General features: G+C 31.9%; 2 protein-coding genes across 2 annotated transcripts; both read right to left on the minus strand.

Moving 5' to 3' along the window:
• Positions 1-1,041: 1,041 nt before the first annotated feature.
• LOC107629430 (uncharacterized) lies at positions 1,042-1,766 on the minus strand. The gene has a single exon (XM_016332223.3). The coding sequence runs from the start codon at positions 1,730-1,732 to the stop codon at positions 1,181-1,183; it is 552 nt and encodes a 183-aa protein (XP_016187709.1). The 5' UTR covers positions 1,733-1,766; the 3' UTR covers positions 1,042-1,180.
• Positions 1,767-3,050: 1,284 nt separating this feature from the next.
• Positions 3,051-5,540, minus strand: SHM4 (serine hydroxymethyltransferase 4). The gene is made up of 4 exons (XM_016332222.3): positions 4,770-5,540; positions 4,006-4,396; positions 3,784-3,885; positions 3,051-3,572 (listed from the first exon to the last, which is right to left on the minus strand). The coding sequence occupies exons 1-4, from the start codon at positions 5,445-5,447 to the stop codon at positions 3,328-3,330; spliced, it is 1,416 nt and encodes a 471-aa protein (XP_016187708.1). The 5' UTR covers positions 5,448-5,540; the 3' UTR covers positions 3,051-3,327.
• Between the last annotated feature and the right edge of the window lie 18,136 nt (positions 5,541-23,676).

The following is a 23,676-nucleotide window of genomic DNA, read 5'->3' on the forward strand; positions in this document are numbered from 1 at the left end:
GCGACTAGACCAAATATTGTGTTTGGAGTTGGTTTGCTTAGCATATTCATGGAGGAACCTTGTACCAACTATTTGCAAGCGGCAAAAGAGATTCTTCGATATATCAAAGAAACAAGAAAAAGTACTTCAGGATTTGTATTTCATCTTGGTTTTGGTGCAATTTCATGGTCATTAAAGAAGCAACCAGTAGTAGCACTCTCTACAGCAGAAGCAGAATATATAGCAACAGCAAATTGTGCAACGCAAGCAGTTTGGCTAAGAAGAATTCTTGACGTATTGAATGAGAAACAAAGTACTCTAACAAAAATATTTTGTGATAACAAGTCAGCTATTGCACTTTGCAAAAATCCAGTATTTCATGGAAGATCCAAGCATATTGATATTCGGGTTCATAAAATTAGAGAATTGGTAAATAAGAAAGAAGTTGTGATCGAGTACTGTCTAACTGGAAAACAAGTTGTAGATATATTTACAAAGCCATTAAAGACCGAGTTATTTTGCAAGTTGAAGAAGATGTTTGGAATGATAAACTCTACAAACTTGATTTAAAGGAGTCAATGTTAAAAAATTAAATAAAAAATATTCAAAAAAGTAGTACAACTACAACATATTAGAACATTGAAGAAGTTCAAAATCAAATTGAATTGGAATTGAATACAAGTTGCACTCATTATCTTCATGTTAGAAGAATGAAGAATCATGAATTGGAAGCTTTAAGATTGATGATTAAGAATTTGAAGCAAAATTGAACAAGGAATTAACTAGTCAAAGTTTTTACATGTTTCTTGAATTATAACAACTAGTGCTTACACCGTTATTTCAAAAAATTCTCTCCTAATTATTAAGAGTGTTAGTGAGTTTGAGAGATAAAAAATATGATAGCGTCATTCATTTATATGAGTGAGTGATCCTATGACCAATTAAGTGTGGGTATACTTACATTAAGTGATGAAGTGTCTTAAATCTCTGCTGGTTCCATTAAATCTTCTTCACACAGAATGAGCAAGAATACTTATTCTGAATTTGAGGAATCGGTAAGCATAATCAAGAATGATCCTTTCTTTTCATTGTATTCTGAATACTTATAGAAATATATAAATATTTGTCAAACTGGGACAAGGATGCCCCTTTCTTTCATTCAAAGAACCAAGAAACAAAAGAATAATAATAAGAACAAGATTCAAACTTGGAAAGGCCATGGCCAATCCTTCAAATCATCATGGCCCTGAACCTTGGCAGTTCTCCTGGCAGCAACACCATCACTTCCTTCGACATAAGAGTAGTACTTCAAGAAAAACGCAAGAGTGAGGACCACCCATTCCAAGCAGAATATCAAAGCAGCAAGGCCCCCACCAAGTTTGAGGATCACCGAGGCATCATCTTCCCTCACGTATGAATTCAACTGCACAAGAAAGTCCCCAGTTCTCGTGAATATTAGCACCGAAATAGATCCCTGGAATATGGCGGTTAGCACGGTGGCCACCATGTGAGCAGAGTACCAGCGGTTAGCATCTCCAGAAACGGCGGCGCAGCCAGACACAGCGCCTGCGATGGTGAACGCGTGGAGGAGGATCAAGAAGAAGCCGCAGAGGGAGGGGAAGAGGCGGAGAGAGAGGGTGAGGAAGATGCAACTGGAGGCTGCGCCAAGGAGTATGTAGTTGCAGAACAAGAAAAGCTTGTGGATATGATAGTGCTTTTGACTCATTGACTCTTTCTCTATGGACAACCCCATTTCTATGTAAGAAATTGTGCTTCGAGATTCAAGATGAATGGCGATGCTAATTATATAGATGCATGGATCTAAACGGTCATTTAATTTCTCAGAGTTTGCTTAGATGGAAGGCAATTTTGAGTATGTGACCGTTGGGGAAGTGGACGGAGTTGCATGTAACGGATAGTTTTATGGAAACACACACAAGGAATCCCTCACTTTTGTGTCCATATGTTTGATATTAAATATTATTATTGTTGTAACTTGTATTTATTTATTAAAAATAATTTAATTAACTTTTTTTAAACGTATATTTTAAGAGTATAATAATATAAAATTTTTAAGTTTTTTTATATATTAAGTTATTAAAAATGCAAGGAAATTATTTTTTAATAATTTTAGTAAAATATTTTTTTATACTATTTTAAAATGACATACTAACAAAATTATATTACAAATAATTTCTTTTATTTTCATTTTTTTAAAATTTTGGCATTGTTAGTTGTCCCACTCTCAGTTTTTTTTTTTTTTTGGTCTTGACCCACTCACACAGTTTAAGTGTGTCTTGCCACTAGATCAATCTTTTATTTGTTTGGTATTTCACTAGATTAATTTTTCTCCCCCACCAATGTTTTTCTCCCTAGGGCCTGTTTATTTTTATTTAAAAAAAAAAACAGAGGAAACAGAGCGTCAATTAGGCAGGAGCAGCTAGTAGGCTTGGCTTTTAGCCTTTTACAAACTCGGGTCATGGTTTGTTCTTCAAATGAGAATAAAATTGTGCCTACAATGTACTTAACTTTGTATTTAAAAAATTCAGTTTTTTACTTTTTTTTTTAAGGAAAAAAATTGAGTTAACTTTACGTTTTGCTAAAGACCAAAAAGAATTATTAGACGTGGAGGCACAAGAGCTTTGGATCTGTATAGAGCGCAACTGGTTGTAGTTGGGAGTGCTGTTCTGCACTTTACGGATTACTCAATGGGCCTTAATTATAGGGATCTCAAAACACAAAAATGATGTACTATTCCATTCTTGAATTCTCAATGTCCGCACTACAGCGGGTCATTCACTTTCCAACTTCAATTAAGAATCTTGGATATTTGAATGGAAACTTCGTTTATTGGTAAATTTTAGTATCAATCATGTCGGTAGTAGCTCCTGGCTCGCAGATCACAGAATTCTCTTTTCCCCATCAAGCATACTTCATCCTTCACTTGACAGAGTGACATATTGTTTGTTATACATAATTAATTAGCCGATGCAAAAACATGTGATTGTTGATTGGATTTTTATTAACAATTTAGAGTAATAAGTTTCTTGTATGCAGTGCAACAATATGTGTGAACGAAATCATGGAACATACTACTAGCTTCTCAGGGAAAAGAAAATATTACATGTATTACATCTCGATTGTTATTAAGAAAAATATGATACCTGGCTATAACACACACAAAAAAGATGACAAAACAGAACTTTTGAATTGAAATACCATCTCGATAAACAATCTACGTGAAAACCCCCCTCCAAACGAAGAAACTTGTTTTCTTTTTTATCCATTTCACCGTCATCCCCCGAACATTTTAGTGAGACATTGGCGTGTAGAGAGTGGTGACTCAACCTAATCCTTATATTTCATCTCGGACATAAGGAAGCCAGGCATGTCAAATGAGGCAGCGAACTTCTCAACATCTGCTTTGAGCTGTTCAATAGCCTTGTTGTTCTCCAAACCCTTGTTGAAATCTTTCAAGAGTTTGCCATACTCCTTCTGAACCTCCAAAGTGATCGTCACAGCCCGGTGAAGGAACTCTCCAATCTGCTCAAAGTCCTTCTCAACCAAACCTCTAGAAGTCATGGCAGGGGCACCTGTTACAAAAAAATGAAACTCCTGTCAAGTACTCATGCAAAATGCAGAAACAAGATAACAAAACAACAGCAATATCAGACACAAACAAAGTTAAAACACAACCTCAATTTAACACCTTACTCCTTCCAAATAACTTTCTAAAATGCCTCTAAACATAATCAATGCATTTAGAAATTTCATTCCCATAGTAAATATTCAGAAGCTTCTTACCAATACGCACTCCTCCAGGAGCCAAGGCACTGCTATCACCAAAAACGGCATTCTTGTTCACAGTTATGTTGCAGAGATCACATAGTTTCTCCACCTTGTTGCCTGTGACAACATCAAACAGCAATGAAATTAATTTTAAGTGTTAAACAAATTGATGAAGAATATAAACAAAGTGAGCTAGGAAATGTGCATTTTAAAATTCAGGAGTGAGACATCCTTTACCAGTCAATCCAAGAGGGCGGAGATCCCACAAGACAAGATGGTTCTCAGTTCCGCTGGTGACAAGACTGTATCCCTTGCCCATCAAGAACTTCCCAAGGGCGGCCGCATTGGCCTTAACTTGCTTAGCATAGGCCTTGAACCCAGGTGACATGGCCTGTTTCAATGCAACAGCAAGGGCACCGATCTGGTGGTTGTGAGGACCACCCTGAAGGGAAGGGAAGACAGAGAAGTTGATCTTGTCCTCGAAATCATAAACCGCATTCTCAGGCTGCCCCTTCTTGGGTGGCTTAGGTCCCTTCCTGAAGAAGATCATACCCGCCCGAGGCCCCCTCAAGCTCTTGTGGGTGGTTGTTGTCACAATATCACAGTACTCGAATGGGTTATTAACTTCCTACACACACCCAAAAAATGTAGATTAATAATGAGTTCCATTTTTATGCACTTAATAGTATCAAAAATCAAAAGTTTTACGCTTTTCCATTCAATCACATTGCATGCATCTACCGACAGTATAATATTCCTATTATGAATCATATTTTGACATTCAATCAACACTTCCATAAATTATCATGCAAATCAGGGATGAGCGAATAGTGTTAAGATTCATTTCCATCAGGTCATGCATGTCGATAAACAAATCCAGATCTCAAATCCAAAAGCACAAAACAAGCCAGATCCACCTACCCTAAGCATTTACAAATACAAACGACGACTAAAAAAAGAAATAATAAGTTAAAAATGAGAGAAATGGAAATGAATGATACCTGAGCAGCAACAAGGCCACTGAAGTGAGCCATGTCACAGAGCAAAAGCGAACCGACCTTATCAGCAACCTCTCTGAACCTCTTGTAATCCCAATCCCTAGGATACGCACTACCACCGCAGATAATCAACTTAGGCCTGAAATCCAAGGCCTTCTCCTCCAGCCTATCGTAATCAATGTATCCAGTGGTGTTGTTCACCTTGTAAGGCAAACTCTCAAAGTAAATGGAAGTCGCAGAGATCTTCTTCCCACCGGAGGTGTAGTAACCGTGGGTAAGGTGACCGCCGGAAGGGAGGTCAAGCCCCATGATGCGGTCATGTGGCTGGAGGACGGCAGTGTAGGCGGCGAAATTGGCGGGGGACCCGGAGTAAGGCTGGACGTTAACGCCCCAAGACTGAGGGTCGAGGTGGAAGGCCTGGAGGGCGCGTGAGCGGCAGAGATTCTCGATCTCGTCGATGTACTCATTGCCGCCGTAGTAACGGTTGCCGGGGAGGCCCTCGGAGTATTTGTTGGTGAGGGCGCTGCCAAGGGCCTCGATGACGGCGAAGGAGGTGAAATTCTCGGAGGCGATGAGCTCGATGCCGTGGCTCTGGCGGCGCTTCTCCTTCTCAATGAGGTCGTAGATCTCAGGGTCGACGGTGGCCAAGGGCGTGTTACCCCAAACGTTCACGGGATCCATGATTGAATCTCTGATGTGTGAATGAGAGGGAAGAGAGGGAAGAAGCGGTTAGTGCTGTTGTGGTGAGTGTCGGACAGAAGTGTGATTCGTGGCGCTTTAAAAAGAGATTCCTCGGTCATGTGAAAGTACTTCTCTACCCTTTGCTCGCTTGGCGATTGCTTTTTTGTTGGGTGGTGGTTGGTAATTGCCTACTCGGCCTGAGGCCCTGAGCTCACTTTAGCATGCTGCCTACAGTCAAGGGCTCTACTGATGAGGACGTTGAATTTACCGGTCACAACTTTTTTTTTTTTTTTAAAAAGGGTATTCAAAGTTCAAACACAACCTTTCCAGTGTTGCTTTGGGAGTTTGGGTTCGTTAATCCTACATGGCTTTGAACGGTACCTGATACAGCCAGTAAATGCTGTTTACCAACCCGGTCACCATAGTTGAAAAAATAGTTTTTTTTTCTAAAAATATAAATGTTATATCAATAAGTATATTTTGGAGTCACCAAAAAATATATATATATATTTTGAATTTTTTTATTTAAATTAAATAAATATAATATTTACCGATTTAAATAAACGTACAAGTATTTACTAAAATACGTTTCTAGTCACATCTCGAATACAGTGGGAGAAACTAAAAAATGAACATATCCCTGATGCACTGACTCTATTCTGTGAGACGGGGCGTACCAGTCATATCTCAGATGTAGACCGTATATCGAATACACTGCATCCGAGATATGCGTGTAATCTGCTTTAACTCAGTGCATCCGAGATACGCGCATGTATGCTGATTTAGGGCAATGCATTCGAGATATGCGCGATGGCGTATATAAACCACAGCATCCAATAAGTGCGTGGATTAGAGGGAGTTTTTTCAAACTTTTGAGCTTCCGCACGTGTGAAAGCAAGTTTCTTCACGAGCTATGGCTCCCCGAGTATATGTTCGCACGGGAGACATTAATAGACTGAATGACACTTGGCACGTAGCCAGAGCGTTGGACTTTAAGGTTAGTGTTTAATAGGTTTAATATTTGTAGATTTATATGATTATCTTCTAATACGTTTAGGGTGTTAGTCTTTAGTGACATAGAAATATATATCTGTTACATTTAATGTAAATGCATAGGTAAGTGTATTATAAGTTGTAGTACTATTTAAGGACAATTAATGGTTTAGATGTAACTAATATGCAGTAGTTATCTGTTTTGAAAATTGCAGCGACCACGGTTACTTTTGCCCCCTGTGTGACACTAGGTCTCCCTCCGCCACCCATCATGCTTCCCTATATAAGGGAGGCTGGATTTGAGCATGCAGTACGGTTGAGGAATTTTATATTTGACGGTTGCTTGATCTTTGCATTTGTCAAGTGGTGGAGGCCGGAGACCTATACGTTCAACCTTCCGTGGGGTGAGGCCAGCATTACGCTTAAGGATGTTGCCTACTATACTGGATTGTGCACTACCGGAGAGCCCGTTGGAGGTTGTACCAGAGACTTTCAGCGGTGGCACCAGCACCCGATATGGGAGTGGATTGAGGATTTATTGGGCGCCAAGCTGCCACCACTTCATGAGGGAAGGAAGCAGGTGTTTGCAGTCAGGATAACGTGGCTTAGGGACCGAGTGGCACATATTCCTGATGGGACAGCCCTGGAGACTCTCCGACAGTGTGCCCGATGCTACCTGATGATGCTAATTGGGGGCTTTCTGTTCACGGACAAGTCGGCTACACTTGTGTCCTTGAGATGGCTGCCATTGCTAGAGGATTTTAATCATGTAGTCAGTTGTCACGGGGGTCTACACTTCTCTGCCATACCTACCACTTATTGTGCACGGCGGTAACCCGTAATGTGACGGACATTGTGGAGTGTATGCCACTTCTTGTATTGTGGATCTACCATAGATTCCCGTGCTTTAGTCCAGCGTGTTACGACGTCGTCAGGTTCCCACTTGCTTCCAGGTATATGAAAGTTGTAATTAATTTGTTAATTACCATATAGTATACACGTAATATATATTGGAATATAACTAATGAGAATTTGTAAAACTATCTTTGATCTGTGTAGGTTGGCAGGGCTAGCGCAGCAAAGCAGATATCGCATGATGGCAGGATATTGAGTTTGCGTCGTCGTATCGATGCACTGACATTTGAGCAGGTATGATAGAGTATGATTTATGTATTTTTTTTCAATCTACCATTGCTATATCGTTTAATTAACGAAAGTCACTAAATGTTTTTAAAACAGTTTTGCTTTACACCGTACGACGATGCAGGAGTTACGTCTGATTGCGCTGGACTGGCTCATGACTGACGCGGAGCTTTATACATGGAGGGCTGTCGTCCCTATTGTCTGCATTCACTTTGTCGAGTTCCATCACATTGACAGGGTGAAGAGGCAGCTAGGGGACAGCAGCACAGGCCAGCAGACCCAGTAAACGTCGATGAGTATCTCTTCAAGACGACTAGGGGAGATGACACCTGGTGGCCAAACGAGCATCTTACTGGTACGACCTATTCAAGGGCCGTTACCAGGCACAACACTTGGTTACCATCGACGGTCATCCGGATCTTCGCCCGACACAGAAGTACCTCACCTAGTGGCAGCAGGCCTGCAGAGGGAGATATCTTTCCGGTGATGACATCCTGGCCAATTCTAGAGGAGCAGCCCCACCGGCCGATATACTCCCTGCATCCCCTGGTCACAGAGATGAGATACAGTTACCGCCGGATGCCCCAGATCGGAGGCAACAGGCGAGGAGGCGACTTCGCGATGATGTTCGAAGACCAACACGGTAGGCATGTGGTCAGCACGCCCGTAGGGACAATGGGAATCCTCATCAGGACGGAGACCAGCAGTTGTGAGACGAGCAATCTGAGTACGCCCGACAGGAGGAGGTACCTGAAGATGTCATTCCTGATGCATTTTGTAAAAAATATATAAGTATGTTATTATAAATTTTGTAATATATAAGTATGTTATTATAAAAAAAATAATTATATGATTGATTAGACACATTTTTTCATAAAAAAATATGTGTTTTTAACAATAAATTAATAATTAAAATATTTTTTTCTTATGAAATACACGTTTTTGTTATGTGTAAATGAGCTAGATTGAAGGCACTTCAAGCACCCTCACTACCATCTTTAACCTCTGCAGTCTAGACGAAAGAGGTCGGAGATGGTAATGAGGGAAGCTTGAAATGCCTTCACGTCAACTCCAAGACGGCGGTTATTAGGGGGCATCCGCAAGAAAAAAAATATTTTATAAAAGTACTGAAAGAGGTCAGAGATGGTAGTGAAGGTGCTTGAAAACCCTTCACGTCAACTCTAAGTTGGTGGTTAGGGTATTCGTAAGAGAAAAATATTTTATAAAATCACTTTTATTTGAAGAACATGTGAAAAAATAGAATTGAAATTAATGCATTCAAAAATATTGAGAATTTTGAATTTATAGAAAAAAAATGAGAAAAAACTGGTGAAGGAACTAGTTTGGTGCACAACATTCAATTTCAGGGACTAAAATGAGTAACATAATGCAAAGTGAGGGACTAATTTGGTGTATATACAACGATGACATAATGGATGACACGTGGACGAATACGGTTGCGACACGTGGCCAAATAACATTGTGACACGTGACACAACCATCCACGTAAGCATGCCACGTGTCACTGGTCACCACATCATCATACCATTATACGTGACCAAATCATAAAGTGACACGTGTCACTTATAGTCTACATCATCATGCCATGTCATCACATCGCTAATGGAAAATAGGTCAAGGATTAATATGGTGCACTTTTTTCAATTTCAGGAACATAATTAGTACAATTGAAATCTCAAGGACGATTTTAGTGCACGACACCAATCTAAACGACCATTTTGGAGTTTAACTCCTCTCTGAACGCTCATGTTTTGATTTAAAGCATTGGAATTATTATAAAAACGGTTCCCACTATTGTTTTGGAACAAAAACACATCAAGTGGAATCTGTATCCAACTTTTTAGTTGGTAACAATAACATATACTTTTCTCTACAAATTTTATCACGTGAAGAAATTCTCTATAAATTTTCGCCTAAGTTCTTTATAGAACACATGAGAAAATAACACATTTCAATTTTAATATTAGACTAACAATTGTATTTTTTAGTGTTATTAAGACTTAGTATATTTCACTGTGTATGAAGTCAGATATCAACAATTCAAATATAAATTTAATCCTCAAATTTATAGTTTTGAATTTTTTTAATCAATTTTATAAACTTTTCAATATGAAGGTCAACTTTTATAATTAAAATTAAAAAAAATATATTTACAATAGAAAAAAATACATCACCTTGCTATCACAGAATATTACATATGAAAAAATTATGTCATTTGAGTTATAATTCATTGGCTTCCACAAATCCTATTTAAATAAAGAAGAAAGAGTACATTTAATTTGATGTTTAAAATTGAAAGGTGGACATACAAACATCATTATATTTCTCCGGTTGAAAAGCCAAGGTAGCTGCAAACTCTCACACTCAGAATTTACAAAGTTTGAGCTGCAAATTAAATCATTGTCATTAGCTTTGATTATCTAAAAAGCATGGCATGATTTGATTAATTTTCATTAGAAGTTAGAAGTTTGGAGCTAGCTAGTGTGCATACATTAAAAAGTCTTAGCTTATTGCAATTATATTGCAGGCATCAACTTCATGATTTGACTGAAATTATGAATGTGATATATATCCATTTCAATGGGATGCATGTCCTTGTAAGAATTGGTTCCAAGCTTGCTTCTATCTTTAGTTAATTAGTTCTCAATTTCTCATAGTTGTTGGTGGCATTGGAGTTGGTGAGGGCAACATAGAAATTTTATTTGGCACCAACCCCCCTCCTACTCCCACTAATGCTGACGCATTCCCTTTCTCAGTTCTCACACTTGGCTTCACTAATATGGGAATTGTTATATCCTCTACGTGGTACATGAGTACGATTTGGAACCACTAAATAATACTTTTAAATTTCACATGGTCTAAAATTAAAAACCTAATCATTTTTATAAATATAAGACAATTTTTACCTTTTAAATTCATTTTTAGTATAAGTTAGATTCGTTTAATTTTTTATATAATATCAGAACAAAAATTAAAAATTGTTATTAAATCACATTCACACCACAATAAATTTAAGTTGTCTTTAATTTTAGAAAAAATGATAAATAAGTCTTTGACCTTTTGATTCGTAGACATTTAAGTCTTCAAAAATTTTAAAATACATTTAAGTTCATGACATTTTCAAAACCTAGACATATCGATCCCTCATGTTCACTTGGGTCTGTCAGACATGGAAAAATTAAACGTAACTTCCATTGTACTGATCTGGTTAATACGGACGCATACGTAAAAGAATTTTTAAAATGAAACAAATTAAATTTATGAATCAATGTGTCCAGATTTAGAAGAATTCAGGAATTTAAAGAGGATATTAAAGGAATTCTAAAATTCATACCAACTTCTAAGAATGTTGACTTCCCACTTTACAGGCATACCTTGCTTACCAGCAACCTGCTTATTATTATTTTATGATTTATAATAATTAATAAACAAATTAAAATGTTCAATGTGATGAAATTATTAGACACCCCCTAAACAAAAATAAATAAATAAATAAGCCACCTAACTTTGCACATTGCGAAGGCCAAAATAGTAAATATCTACTTGGTAATCGTCTTTCATTAATGTTCTTTGCGGTTGGCACGTCCCAAATTCTGTAAGCCTTTCATGTTACCTATCATTATCAGGCAATTTCCTTCATTTATAACCTACTTTATACGGTTCCTAATGTCTAATCCCCTCAAATCCATGATATTTTTTATAATTACGACGTGGCTCAAGTTAATTAACATCTAGATCTAGGCCATGAGGTTATGTTAGCAGAACTCAACTTTAGGATCAAAGTACTACAAGGGTATTGGTTTTAAATTAAACTGTATGTAAACTAGGCTATTATTATTATTTTCTTATTTACTTAATTATTTTTTGAAAATAATTATATAAACAATTTATCAGAGAATTGAGGAAAGATTTTACCTTTATTTTTCTTTTTTTTTTCCTTAAAAAATATATTATAATGGTTTGTTGTGAATTTATGATTATAAATCTGTGACGGTGGTTGTAAAAGTTTTCATCCCCAAGACAACCGACAAGAGAAGCACATGGGAATGCCAGCAGTTGAGCTGCATATTGCTATAACGAACCTCTTCCAGCCGTATAATTATGTCTTTATGAATTTATTAACGAAAAAGTTTAGGGCCAACAATTTTGTTGAATTTTGATCAGTATATAATCAGCAAAAAAAAAATAAGTCATTGAATAAAATTTTACACTATTAAAATCATCATTAGTGGCTATTTGATGAGTACAAATCATAAAAGTTGCTGGTCCTAATATTTCTCTTTATTAATTATTATAGATCATAGATATTTATAATTATTATGATTAAATTACTAAAATATCTTGGGTACGTATAAGATCGGTCACGTTATAAATCCCTGATCCCTAATTATGGCATGGCAAAAAGAAGTAAAGAACCGACAAGGACTGAGAGGGAATTAACAACACTTGAGAGTATTGAGTTGTACTTCTACTGATTTCCCATAGGAGCTTTACATGGTTTTTATTTAATGGATTTACAATTTGTTGATTCAAAGTTCACAACATTGTCGGTCATGGTCTTAATTTGAGTGAATATAGAATAGGAAATGAACCCGAAATATATATTGAACTTATTAATCCCTATGCACGTATGGAAGCTAAGTTGGCCTTGATAAGAGTGACGGCCAAGTACATATACAGCTTTATAATTTATAGTTTGGATAAATTATTATTTGGTGGAAACTCAACTGCAGTCAACTTCACGTGAAGTTGATAGTCGAGAACCATTAGATAAAAATTTAATCAAATTATTTAACCGTTCTCAGTTATCAACTTCACGTAAAGTCAACTACACCTGAGTTTTTACTTTATTATTTTAGTCTTTAACGTTTATATTAAATTTGATATGAGTAATTAATAAAATGAGTAACTTGAGCGTTAATAACATTTTTAGTTAAATTATATTTTTTATTTTTTGCGTAATTTATTAACAAAATGAGTAATTTATTTTTGCGTGTTGGAAAAAGAATTCAATTTCCGTATTTAAAACAAAATTAATTAAAGAGTATTGTTATACATATATAAGTCTTTTTGGCATACAAATCACTTACATAACGCGCATAGAAAATCATGTTTTTTTTTGTATCCTACGTTCCTCCTCCTCTTCCTCTTCTTTCTTCTTCTTCTCTTTTTTTTTATGTTTCTCTTCTTTTTTTTTCACGTATTTCATTTTCATCGTCATTTTTTTTATTACTGTTGTTGTTGCTGCATTTTTTCCCTCCACTTCTTTCTATTGATTTTGCAACATTATGTATTTTTTTTATTTGTTTGATTTTTTCCTCCTAAGAAGAATTATGAGAATATGAAATAAGAAGATGAAGAAGAAGAAGCAGCAGAAGATGAGGAGGAGAAAGAGGAAGAGTTTTGAATTATGTAGAACTTATCAGCACACATACACCGAAAATTCTTAAACAATACACTCGAATATCTTCGTGTTACACCCAAATTTGCTGCAAATACATAAAAATATTTCCTCTACTGCTACATTTTTTCTTCTTTTTTTTTCTTTATTTCTTTCTTTCTTTTAGTTGAATGAATGTAAGTTCATCATTTTCCAAGTAATTTTGCAGCATTATGTGTTTTTTCTTTGTTTGGTTTTTTTTGTTTTATTCTTGTTAAAAGAGTAAAACAAGAAGAAACTTTAGAAGGTAAAATAAATAAGAGAAGATGAATAAGAAAAAAAAAAAGATAATGATGAAGAAGAAGAAGAAGAAGCAACAGAAGATGAGGAGGAGGGAGAAGAATAGTTTTGAATTATGCAAAATTTATTAGCACACATACACAAAAAATTGTTAAACAATATACTCAATATCTTCGTGTTACACCCAAATTTGTTACAAATACAAAAAAAATATTTTATTTAATGCATAATTTTTACATTACATTCAATTCAAACCATCAACGATGAAACATTATTCACCTACAGAATCATAAACTACTAACGAAAAAATTAACTAGAATTGAACCACACCTCAACCACTTGATTGGATTCAAAACAATAATCAATTTCGTTCTGGTTCAATTGACAATCTGAACTGAATTATTCATTATCTTCAACAACGAGATAACTGATGATGGAAGGGAAGGAGGAAAAAGAAGGAAGAGAAAAAATTCCAATGAAAAAAAAAGGAGAAAGAGGAGGAGGAGGTGGTGGTGTTGGTGACAACGATAACGAAAGAGAAAAATAACGAAGAAGAAGAAGAAGAAGAACGTGCAGCAATGACACGAAAAAGAACGTGCACATGTAAATATAAATGACTTATAAAGACTTGTATAAAAAATGACTTATATGCAGAAAATTACTCTTAATTAAATTAATTAATTTAGATAGAATTCAATTTAATTCTATTGTTTTCTTTCAAAATCAATTCAAAGTATTTCCAACCCAAATAGATCTGATTTAAAATTTTATTTTATTGAAATTTCATTCAAAACTTAAAATGTCTAAAATATGTTTATAATCTAATTATTATTTTTTTTAACTTCTCTCCCTTATTTTTTCTCAATACTTCCCACTTCTCAACACATACACACTCTTTTTTTTTTGTTACCCTTGTTCCATTTCTTTCTCTTTCTTTTAATTCACTTAATATAATATATACTTATTTTTTATTGTTAGCTTGTCATTGAAATTAACAATGAAAAATCATTTAATTTTTTGAATTAATAACAACATTTTTTTAAATTTAATGTTTTTATATTAATCTAATTTTTATTTTTTAAAAGAGATTAACAAATTTTAGATGACTTTTTTAATTATTTCATATAATTTAATAAATAAGTATATTTATTATTTAAATATGATGTTATATTCATAAAGGATAAAATTGTCCACTATAAAACTTTAATTCATCTGATAAACATTTCAAATAATAAAATTCAATTCAATTCTATAGTTTTATTAATTCATTTTAAACATTAGAATTCAATTCAATTCTACACCATTAAAAATTTTCAAACATGCTATAAAAAAAATCATTTATATTATTGATCGTTGGAGGATCGATTTTATTTATATACTAAAATTGAATGTTAGTGTATTTTCAATATGTTTGTTCATATCAAATTTAATGGTGAGATAATATTGAACCTGTTTAAAATTTTTTAACACTAAAATAAAATTTAAAATGTTAAGAATCAAATTAAGATTTAACCAAACCGCTTAGAAACAAAAATAGTATTTAATCCTTTATAATTTTCTACATGCTTAAAGTAAAAGCTTAAAGTAAAAGCGCAAAAAATATCGTTAAATTGTTAGATGATTAACTAAAATACGATAAAAATATTTAATTATTAAATATATATTTTTTAAAAACTTTAAATATCATATTTTAATATAATTATTTTCAAATAAGATTAGAAAATAAAGCGTTTTAGTCTTTAAAATTTGATTTTTTACACCAAACAGACCATTTTTTTTTTGTAAATAATCACCAAAAATATTTTTAAAAATGATAAGAAAATATAAAAATATAATTTTGGTTCTTTTACATAAATTTTTAAATAATTATCCAAATATTTTTATAAAATTTGATATTGTCAAATATAAAAATTATTCACCACTTATAAAAATAATATATTTTTTATTATTTTATTGTATTTAAAATATTTTTGGAGTATTATGAGTAATGCAATAGGGCATTGTATTTTTCAATGAAAAACAAAGATGACTCATTTTATAATAAAAAATATATAAAAAAAATATGTGCAATGTATTTGTTTTATAAATTTAATAAGAATCTTAACTCTTTAAACAATTTTACTTTTTATCCAATAAATTCTTATTTTTATTGTTAAGAAATTTAAAAAGTATTTCTGTCACCAATTTAATAATTCAAAGATGATTTTGATAGTTGATCACTTTATCGTGTAGTTCAAAATAATTTTCTTGACAAAACGATGAATTAACGAAACGGAGTAGAAATTAAAAAAAAAAAAGGAAAGAAAAAAGGACATGGGTGAATCAGTAATTGGGTAAGGGCATGAGATGCAGTAGAGATGAATTTTGCTATGCGGTTGCAATACGCCGAGTCGAGGACCAAAAAATATCTTACCTATAATTGTGGAGCCATTGCATTTTGGTTGGTCCTGCTTCATGCCACACATGAGAGGGGTGCCCCATCACTGGGGACCATTAGATTAAATTAAATAATTAATTATTGTGTTGGCTCCTTTTTACATTGTTTTTTTAAGTGTGTACGCAGAAGATCAGATCGGATTGGATATAGTTAAAAATTCGATTCGATCAGCATAATTCTCATTGAATCGGATCGGATATGATATCCGTAATTTTTTTGTATCGGATTAAAAATTGGATGTATTCGCATAATTGAACATTCTCTTTTTAATCATATTTCTATGTAAAAAATTCAATAAAAATATTTCTTTCATACTTTTAAATTTATTTATTCCTAAAATACTTTTAATCAAATTTATTTTAAATAACAAAAATAAAATAATACAATATATAAATAATAATTACTCACTAAAACATACAAACAAGTAAATATAATACCAAACATATATATATTTATTTATTGGGTTAACTACCAAAAACGCCCTCGAATTATTCAACCGTTGACAAAAATACACCTAAGTTTTATTATCGACAAAAATACCTTTAAATAATTTAAAAACACAACAACAATACCCAACAGTAAATATATATTTTCAAAAAATGCCTTAGAGATTGAATTTTGATATGATTTTTTACAAGAATAATTAAAAAATGAGATATTATTATTCTTAAAATTTGGTAATTTTTTTATAAATATATATTTTTTTGTGATTTTTTTAAAGTATTATTAGTTGTTAACAAAAAAATTACAAAAAAATATATAATTAATGAAAAATTACCAAATTTTAAAGATAATAATATATTATTTTTTTAATCATTCTTGCAAAAAATCACATCAAAATTCAATCTCTAATGTATTTTTTTGAGAAATACATATTTTAGATAATTTTACAAAAAACTAACATTAAATATGTATTTCTCAAAAAATACATTAGAGATTGAATTTTGATGTAATTTTTTGCAAACATGATTGTAAAAATGAGATATTATTATTCTTAAAATTTGGTAATTTTTTGTTATGTATATATTTTTTTTGTGATTTTTTAAAAGTATTATTGGTTGTTAACAAAAAAAATTATAAAAAATATATACTTACCGAAAAATCACCAATTTTTATGTATAATAGTATCTCATTTTTATAATCATGCTTGCAAAAAATTATATTAAAATTAAATCTCTAAAGTATTTTTTAAAAAAATATATTTATTATTGGGTATTGTTGTTGTATTTTTAAATTATTTAAAGACATTTTTGTCGATAGTAAAATTCAGGTGCATTTTTGTCAATATTTTATTAATTAATTATTTTTAAAAATATTATTATATAATACGAATTATTATTAAAATAATACCTAACAAATTTTTATTTTAATACAAATTAAAATACAAATTATTATTTTTAATTTAAAATAACAGAAATCTCACTACGATTTATATTTTATTTTTTAAAATGAATACCCAACAATTTTTTATTTTAATTTAGAAAACTAAAAATCTCAAGCAAACAATTTTTATTTCAATTTAATTTATAAAAAAAACAAAATCTTACCCAATGATTCTTGTTTTATAATTTGTTCCTTATATTTTGATAAAATTTTAAAAAATTTAATATTTTTGTATTTTACAAAAAAAAGTCTCTCATATATAAAAAAGTTGCCGCATAAAAATATGCACAAATATTATTTCTTAAGTTATTAAAAAAAAATAAAAGACAAATACTACTGCGTCCCTCTAACATATATTGTAGAAAAAGATAATAAAACACTAAAATAATAGATTAAAAAACATATGAATAATATTAGCCATATATTAGATAGTAGCAGAGTATTTTATTTTATTCTGTTGAAAAATTAATTTTATTCTTAATCAATAATTAGCCAATAAAATAGTGAATCGATAAAAAAATTAAAACCTAATACTAATTAATTATTAATTAAAAAGTATTAATTCTCGATTATATTTTTATTTTTTATATTTATTGTGATGTTTTTATATTCGTTGATGAAAATCATGAAATTAAGGATTAACAAATTTTTATACTATAATAATTTAATTAAAAATTTGTAGCTATAAAAATGTAATAAAAAAATTTAACACCGAGAATCATTAATCATGAGAAAAATTGAAAAAGTCAGTTTATAAATATTTTTATTTTGCCATTTAGAATATTATTTTAATATAATTTTTGATATTATAAAATTTTTATTGCATGATAATTGATCCTAATAAATAAAATATTTTTTATATATTTTATATTTATTATTTAAAAATAAAGATTATATTTTTAATTTAAAATATTATATATTAAAAAATAAATAATTATTTATTTATTTATTTATATATTAATGATGTCTAGTGTATTCTATATTTATTACGTCTATTAATATTCTTCTTTTATATTAGTTTTTAATTTATATTTAATGAAATTTAATAGTTTATAAAAATGCGACACATTCAATAAACACAAAATTGTTGTGCTTATTTTAGACATATTATTAACAAATAATGGTATTTTTTCGCGCAATTGAAATTCAGTGTGTTTCATCATGGCGTAACAATTTTCTCGAATAATTTTACTATTTCTCAAATTTAACCTTTAAATTTGTTAATATCTATATTTAAAAAAAAATACATCAAATTATCACTACATAAGGTTTTACACACAATATTCCTCGTCTTTAAAAAAAATCAGCCAATTGCTACTTGTTTCTTTCTCCATCAGCTTCAATTAAAAGATATATAATATAGCGATAGAACACCGACGTCAAAACTAGAATACGTGCGAACACAGCCATTGAGGTAGACTCTACTGTTGACTCTTGAGTGTTGATTAATCAATCAAGTAGCGATTGTTTTGAAGTACTGAGACAGAGACTGAGATTGAGAGATTGAGATTCAGTATTATATTTGTTGGTTCAGAAATTGATACTAAAATTTCTGTCATTATCTCTAAAATTTCAGTATTTCAGTACCTCCGAAAAATAAAAATACAGGAGACTAAAATTTTGAGAGAAAGAGACTGAAATTTTAATAACATTTTTTATCTAAAATACCCTCATTTCAATTAATTAATTCCAATTTTATCTTTTGTACAAATTAAATTAGAGTTTCATTCTTGTTTTAATTTTTGTCTATCACTTTGCACCAAACAGAATACTGAGATTTATTTATTTCTCTGTCTCTTAGTCCCTGTCTCTAGGGCTGTCAAACGGGCTAGTCCGGCCCATTTAAGCCCGCTTTATTTGCGGGCTAAAATTTTTTAGCTCGGACCATTTATGGTCAGCCCGATGGGTTAAACGGGCCAGCCCGTTTATCATTTAATTTTATTTTTTGAAAAATATTTTGACAAAAAATACCACTTTTAGGTAAAAAAACCTTTAAAAATAATATTGTTTAGTTGATGGGTCGAATTTTCGAGTCGGATCGAGAGAACTATCTGCTAACAGTAATATTTTTTTAAAAAAATGTAAAAAAAATAAACGGGCCACCTGTTTAGTCCGCGGGCTAGCCCGCTTAACCTGACATTTTTTTCGGGCTAATCGAACTCAGCCTGTTTAGTCCGAAATTTAAACGGGTTTAATTTTAGAGATAAAGCCTGCCCGTTTAAATGAATAAACGAGCTGACCCAATAAATTTAACTCATTTTAACGTCTTCAATCTGTCTCTTTAAGAAATACTGTTGTATTAACTCGGTTTAGTTATTTTATATATATTAATATTGATTAGGCTCGGAATATAAAATTGCGTTTGCATCCATGTTTACACGAAAGAATGGCGTGATGTGAATATGCCTATTATGCAAGTGCAATGGGATGATGTTAAGTATATTTCGTTAAATCAATCTTTTTGGAAGTATTAACAATTATGTTGGTAGCCAATGAGTAATAGCTCAAATGGCATAGTCTTCTTATACTCAATTAAGAGATTACGGGTTCGAGTCTCATATCTTTGGTAAAAAAAAAAAAAATTATGTTGGTAAATCTTACTTTTTAAAAATAAATGTTACATAATCATGATTTTTCTTATTTTTATCTTATGTTTAAATTAATATTAGCACTTTCTTTAATTTTTTTAGACTAAAAATATTAACTTCTTAGTATTCTCTTTTAAAAATTATATTTGCTAAATGATATTTTAAAAAAATTTGAGAGTCCTAATTTATTTTTATTTTCTAAATAAAAACTTAGAATTTTTATTTTTTGATCTTTTAAAAATAATATACATTTAAATTTTTACTCATTTAAATATTAAAAATAATTAAAACATTTAAAAATAAATTAAAATTTTCAGTCATTATTTTATTTTTAGTTTTTGTTGGATATCAATTGAAGAGTTTGCGCTACTAGGCTACTAGTACCATTATTATTGTTGGTGTAATTGAACCAATGTGAAGCAGCCAGCGCAATTGTTTAAGTCACACATTATGCCAAAAGACAACAATTCTCAGTCTAGAAATGGCTACAATTGGTTGGTGTTTGATGGGAAAGACAAATGTTGCTTTAGCCTGTATGTTTTCAATTTGATTGAAATCCCCATTACATGCCCTATATCATCTCTTTTTCATTCAAGGCCACAATCGTGATAAACATTGAAATAACCCTAAAAGAATATCAACAATACTGCCAATGATGTGTCCTAGTATGAATTTGACTTGACCAATAATAAATCTATTTTCATGCAACTATATAGCAACTCTAAATCAGGTATAAATTTTACAAAGCTATATTTTATTGGCTACATCGTCATCATTCTCTTAAGGAATTCAATTAATTTAACTTGGACAACCATAATTGTTAGTTCCTTTTAATATGACCTTTTAATTTTATTTGTATCTTCTATTTAAGATACTTAAGAAGGGACAAACTTAGATACTACTTTATCAACTCAGTTTTAGTTAAATATAAGTTTAATTATTCCGTCGATTTTTATTATTTTATTAAGTTTTTAATTAAATTTTTATTTTTTTTTATAAAAATTGAATTTTTATATCGTATTAATTTTTGTATTAAGTTCTTATCCTACTAGATAATCAATTAGGATACCAGTCAACTTGAATAATTTTTTAAAATTATTAAAAAATAAATTTAAATAATTAAGATTAGCACTACTAAATTAGAATTCACGAAATATAACCGCTTCGTCAATGTGAAGCTCCATTTCATCCCCTTTCATCGGGTCGCTGGTACCTTGTCTTTAATCGTCTGACGTGTTTGTCGCTGTGCCTTCCATTGCAACTCCTCTGTGCGCTATGCGAGGTCAACCTGCATCGAACATAAAAAAGTTAGGGGTGTTCACGAGACAGATTGAATCGGGTTTGAGGACAAATTAAAACCGAACCAATTAAATTGTCATCAGATTGGTTTGGATTGGATAAGATATTTTTTGAGAACAGACCGGAACTAATCCAATATGTGATTAATCCCTTTGGATTGGTTCTGGTGGTCGAGTATCCGATTAAATCTTAAATTTGAAAAAAATAAAAAAATTTGGGAGAAAAGGAAAAAAAATTTCCAACAACAAAATTTTAAAACAGATATGATCAATTTTAGTAATATCAAAACAAATCATATTCATACTCAGATTCTTTTTTCAGATTCACAAAATATCAACAGATTTATTTACATAAATTAACCAAAAAATTCACAAACGACCTAACAAAAATTCACTAATAATAAAAGAGAACATTAACCCTAAACTAACAGATTGACAAAATTTAACAATCAGATTCACAAAAAATGAAAGAGAACAAATCGAAAACGAGGAAGATTGCTGAAGTACTGAAGCAGAAGAAGATTTCTAAAGCATTGAAGCATAAGAAGAGCCGACGGCGAAGATGACGCTGACAGAGACGATGATGCTGTCGGAGAATACGATCCTGACGGAGACAACGATGCTGCTGACAGAGACGACGCTAACGTCTGAAGAAGACGTTAACGAAGATGCTGATGGAGAGGAAGTTGCCGTGAGGAAGCTGTCACCAATTTGCTAGGGTGAGTAACGAGAAAGCTTTGCTAGGATTCTTCTTTTGGGAGAGAAATACGATGGTGTGGGTGGGGACTGAGAAGGCTGCAATGAGTTTAGAATTAAGTTAATAATCAGTAAAAGTTATATATATTTTAAATTTATATCTTTTTTAATTTAATTTATAAAGGGTTCAGGTCTACGTGTTTGTTCGGGTTCCACACCCCCATAACCATTACTCAAACCAATTAAAAGATAGTGTCATTGGTTCGATTCGCGTTCTGTACCTGATTACCCATTGGTTTCAAAAATCAATTTAATTGGATCAGTTCAGGTTCGGAGGAGTAATTGGGTATCCGATACCTGTAAATATCCTTGAAAAAAGGATTTGGATCCTCTAAAGTTTAAATTTCACTTTAGAGAGTAAAGTATGATCTTCTACCCTTAAATAGTTTCTCTTTCATATTTATTATTGGTCCCACCTATGAAATCAATGGTGAGAGATCACACTTTACTCTCTAAAATAAAATTCAAAACTTTAGAGGATCTAAATCCCTGAAAAAAACATCCCAAGTTTAAGAAATCAAATTAGGGTTAGGTTCAGAAAATATTATAGGATGTTTTTTTATTTTGAGTTATTAGACCTTTTTGTTGTGCCCCATATTATAGTTAGTAGAATTGACTGGTACCTTAGTTAGTTTTCTAGATTTTTTCTAACAGTAAACATTAACAAAATGTTTATGAAATATAAATTTATTGATTTATCCATACCTTCTACCTCTGATAAGACAGAGAAGTCTTTTCAAAGTCAAACCTTTTAACCTCAAACATAGAAGAACCACCTTTACTCCCCATTTTTCTACTCTTTCCAAACCCCAAATACCAATCTCTGAAGTCACCCTCCTCCATTTAATTCAATTCTCTTGGTGGTATTCCGTCGAACATATCTCCCCGAATCTCATCTCTTTCCTTCTTTTTTCCACTCTCCCCGCCCTTCACCCCCTTGTCCACTATCTGTTGACACTCCTCCTTAGTCACCATCCTTCCTCTACCAACAAACTCCTTTTTTACTATAGTAGAATTTTTGTCATAACTAACACAAATATAAAACTAGCATGATCAAAAGCAGAATTTTTACCATAACAGAATCAATTAATTACAAGTAAAATGTATAATCAGAATTTTTTTAGCACAATCAAACTTTTTTAACATAATCAGTGAGCAAAAATAAAACCAATTAAAAAAGGAGCAGAATGAAGAAAGAAGAAAAATGAAGCATAAGCAGATTGAAGCATACGTAGAATGAAGCATAATGGAGGCCGAATATGAGACGACAAACAACGAACACTGACACAAACGTGAAAGGAGCAACTCGTCGGCGACCTCCTTCAACAACGGTGGCAGCAGCGATGTTAACCCTCCACTGCCTCCCTCTTCTACGGCCTCCACCCCTTTCTCTCTTCGTGGCAGTGGTGATGACAGAAAACAATTAGCGACTGTAGCAGTGATGTCCCCTTTCTCTCTTCTTACTTATTCTCTCCATTAGCACCACCTTCTCTTCTTCCTCTTTTTTATTCCTCTCTTCTTTTTTCTCTTCTCATCCCCTTTTTAAGTGAGAAAATATTGAGGGTTCTGTTGTAATTTAGGAAATAAAGGGTGTTGTTTTTAGGTTTTCTTACTTTATGTGTGGTATATTCGTTTTTTTAATGGAATATTTCATCAACATTAACGTTTTTGTTGCGGTAAAAACTTAATTACAAAATTTAATATTTTACCGGGACTCAATTAAAAAAAAAACTATAGGAACCGAATTAAAAATTCGATGAAATTATAGAGACAGACAAAATAATTAAACCTTAAATATATTGTAGAACGATTATAATAGTAAATTAAAACACCTAGAAGAAAAAGATACGATTAATAATAAGAAAAAAAAACATCAATAAGGCAATGTTAACAAATATCAAAAGAAAAATGATTTCTCATTTCATTGATT

Source organism: Arachis ipaensis, chromosome B3 (assembly GCF_059453495.1).
Source record: "Arachis ipaensis isolate K30076 ecotype BB chromosome B3, ASM5945349v1, whole genome shotgun sequence".
NCBI lineage: Eukaryota > Viridiplantae > Streptophyta > Magnoliopsida > Fabales > Fabaceae > Arachis > Arachis ipaensis.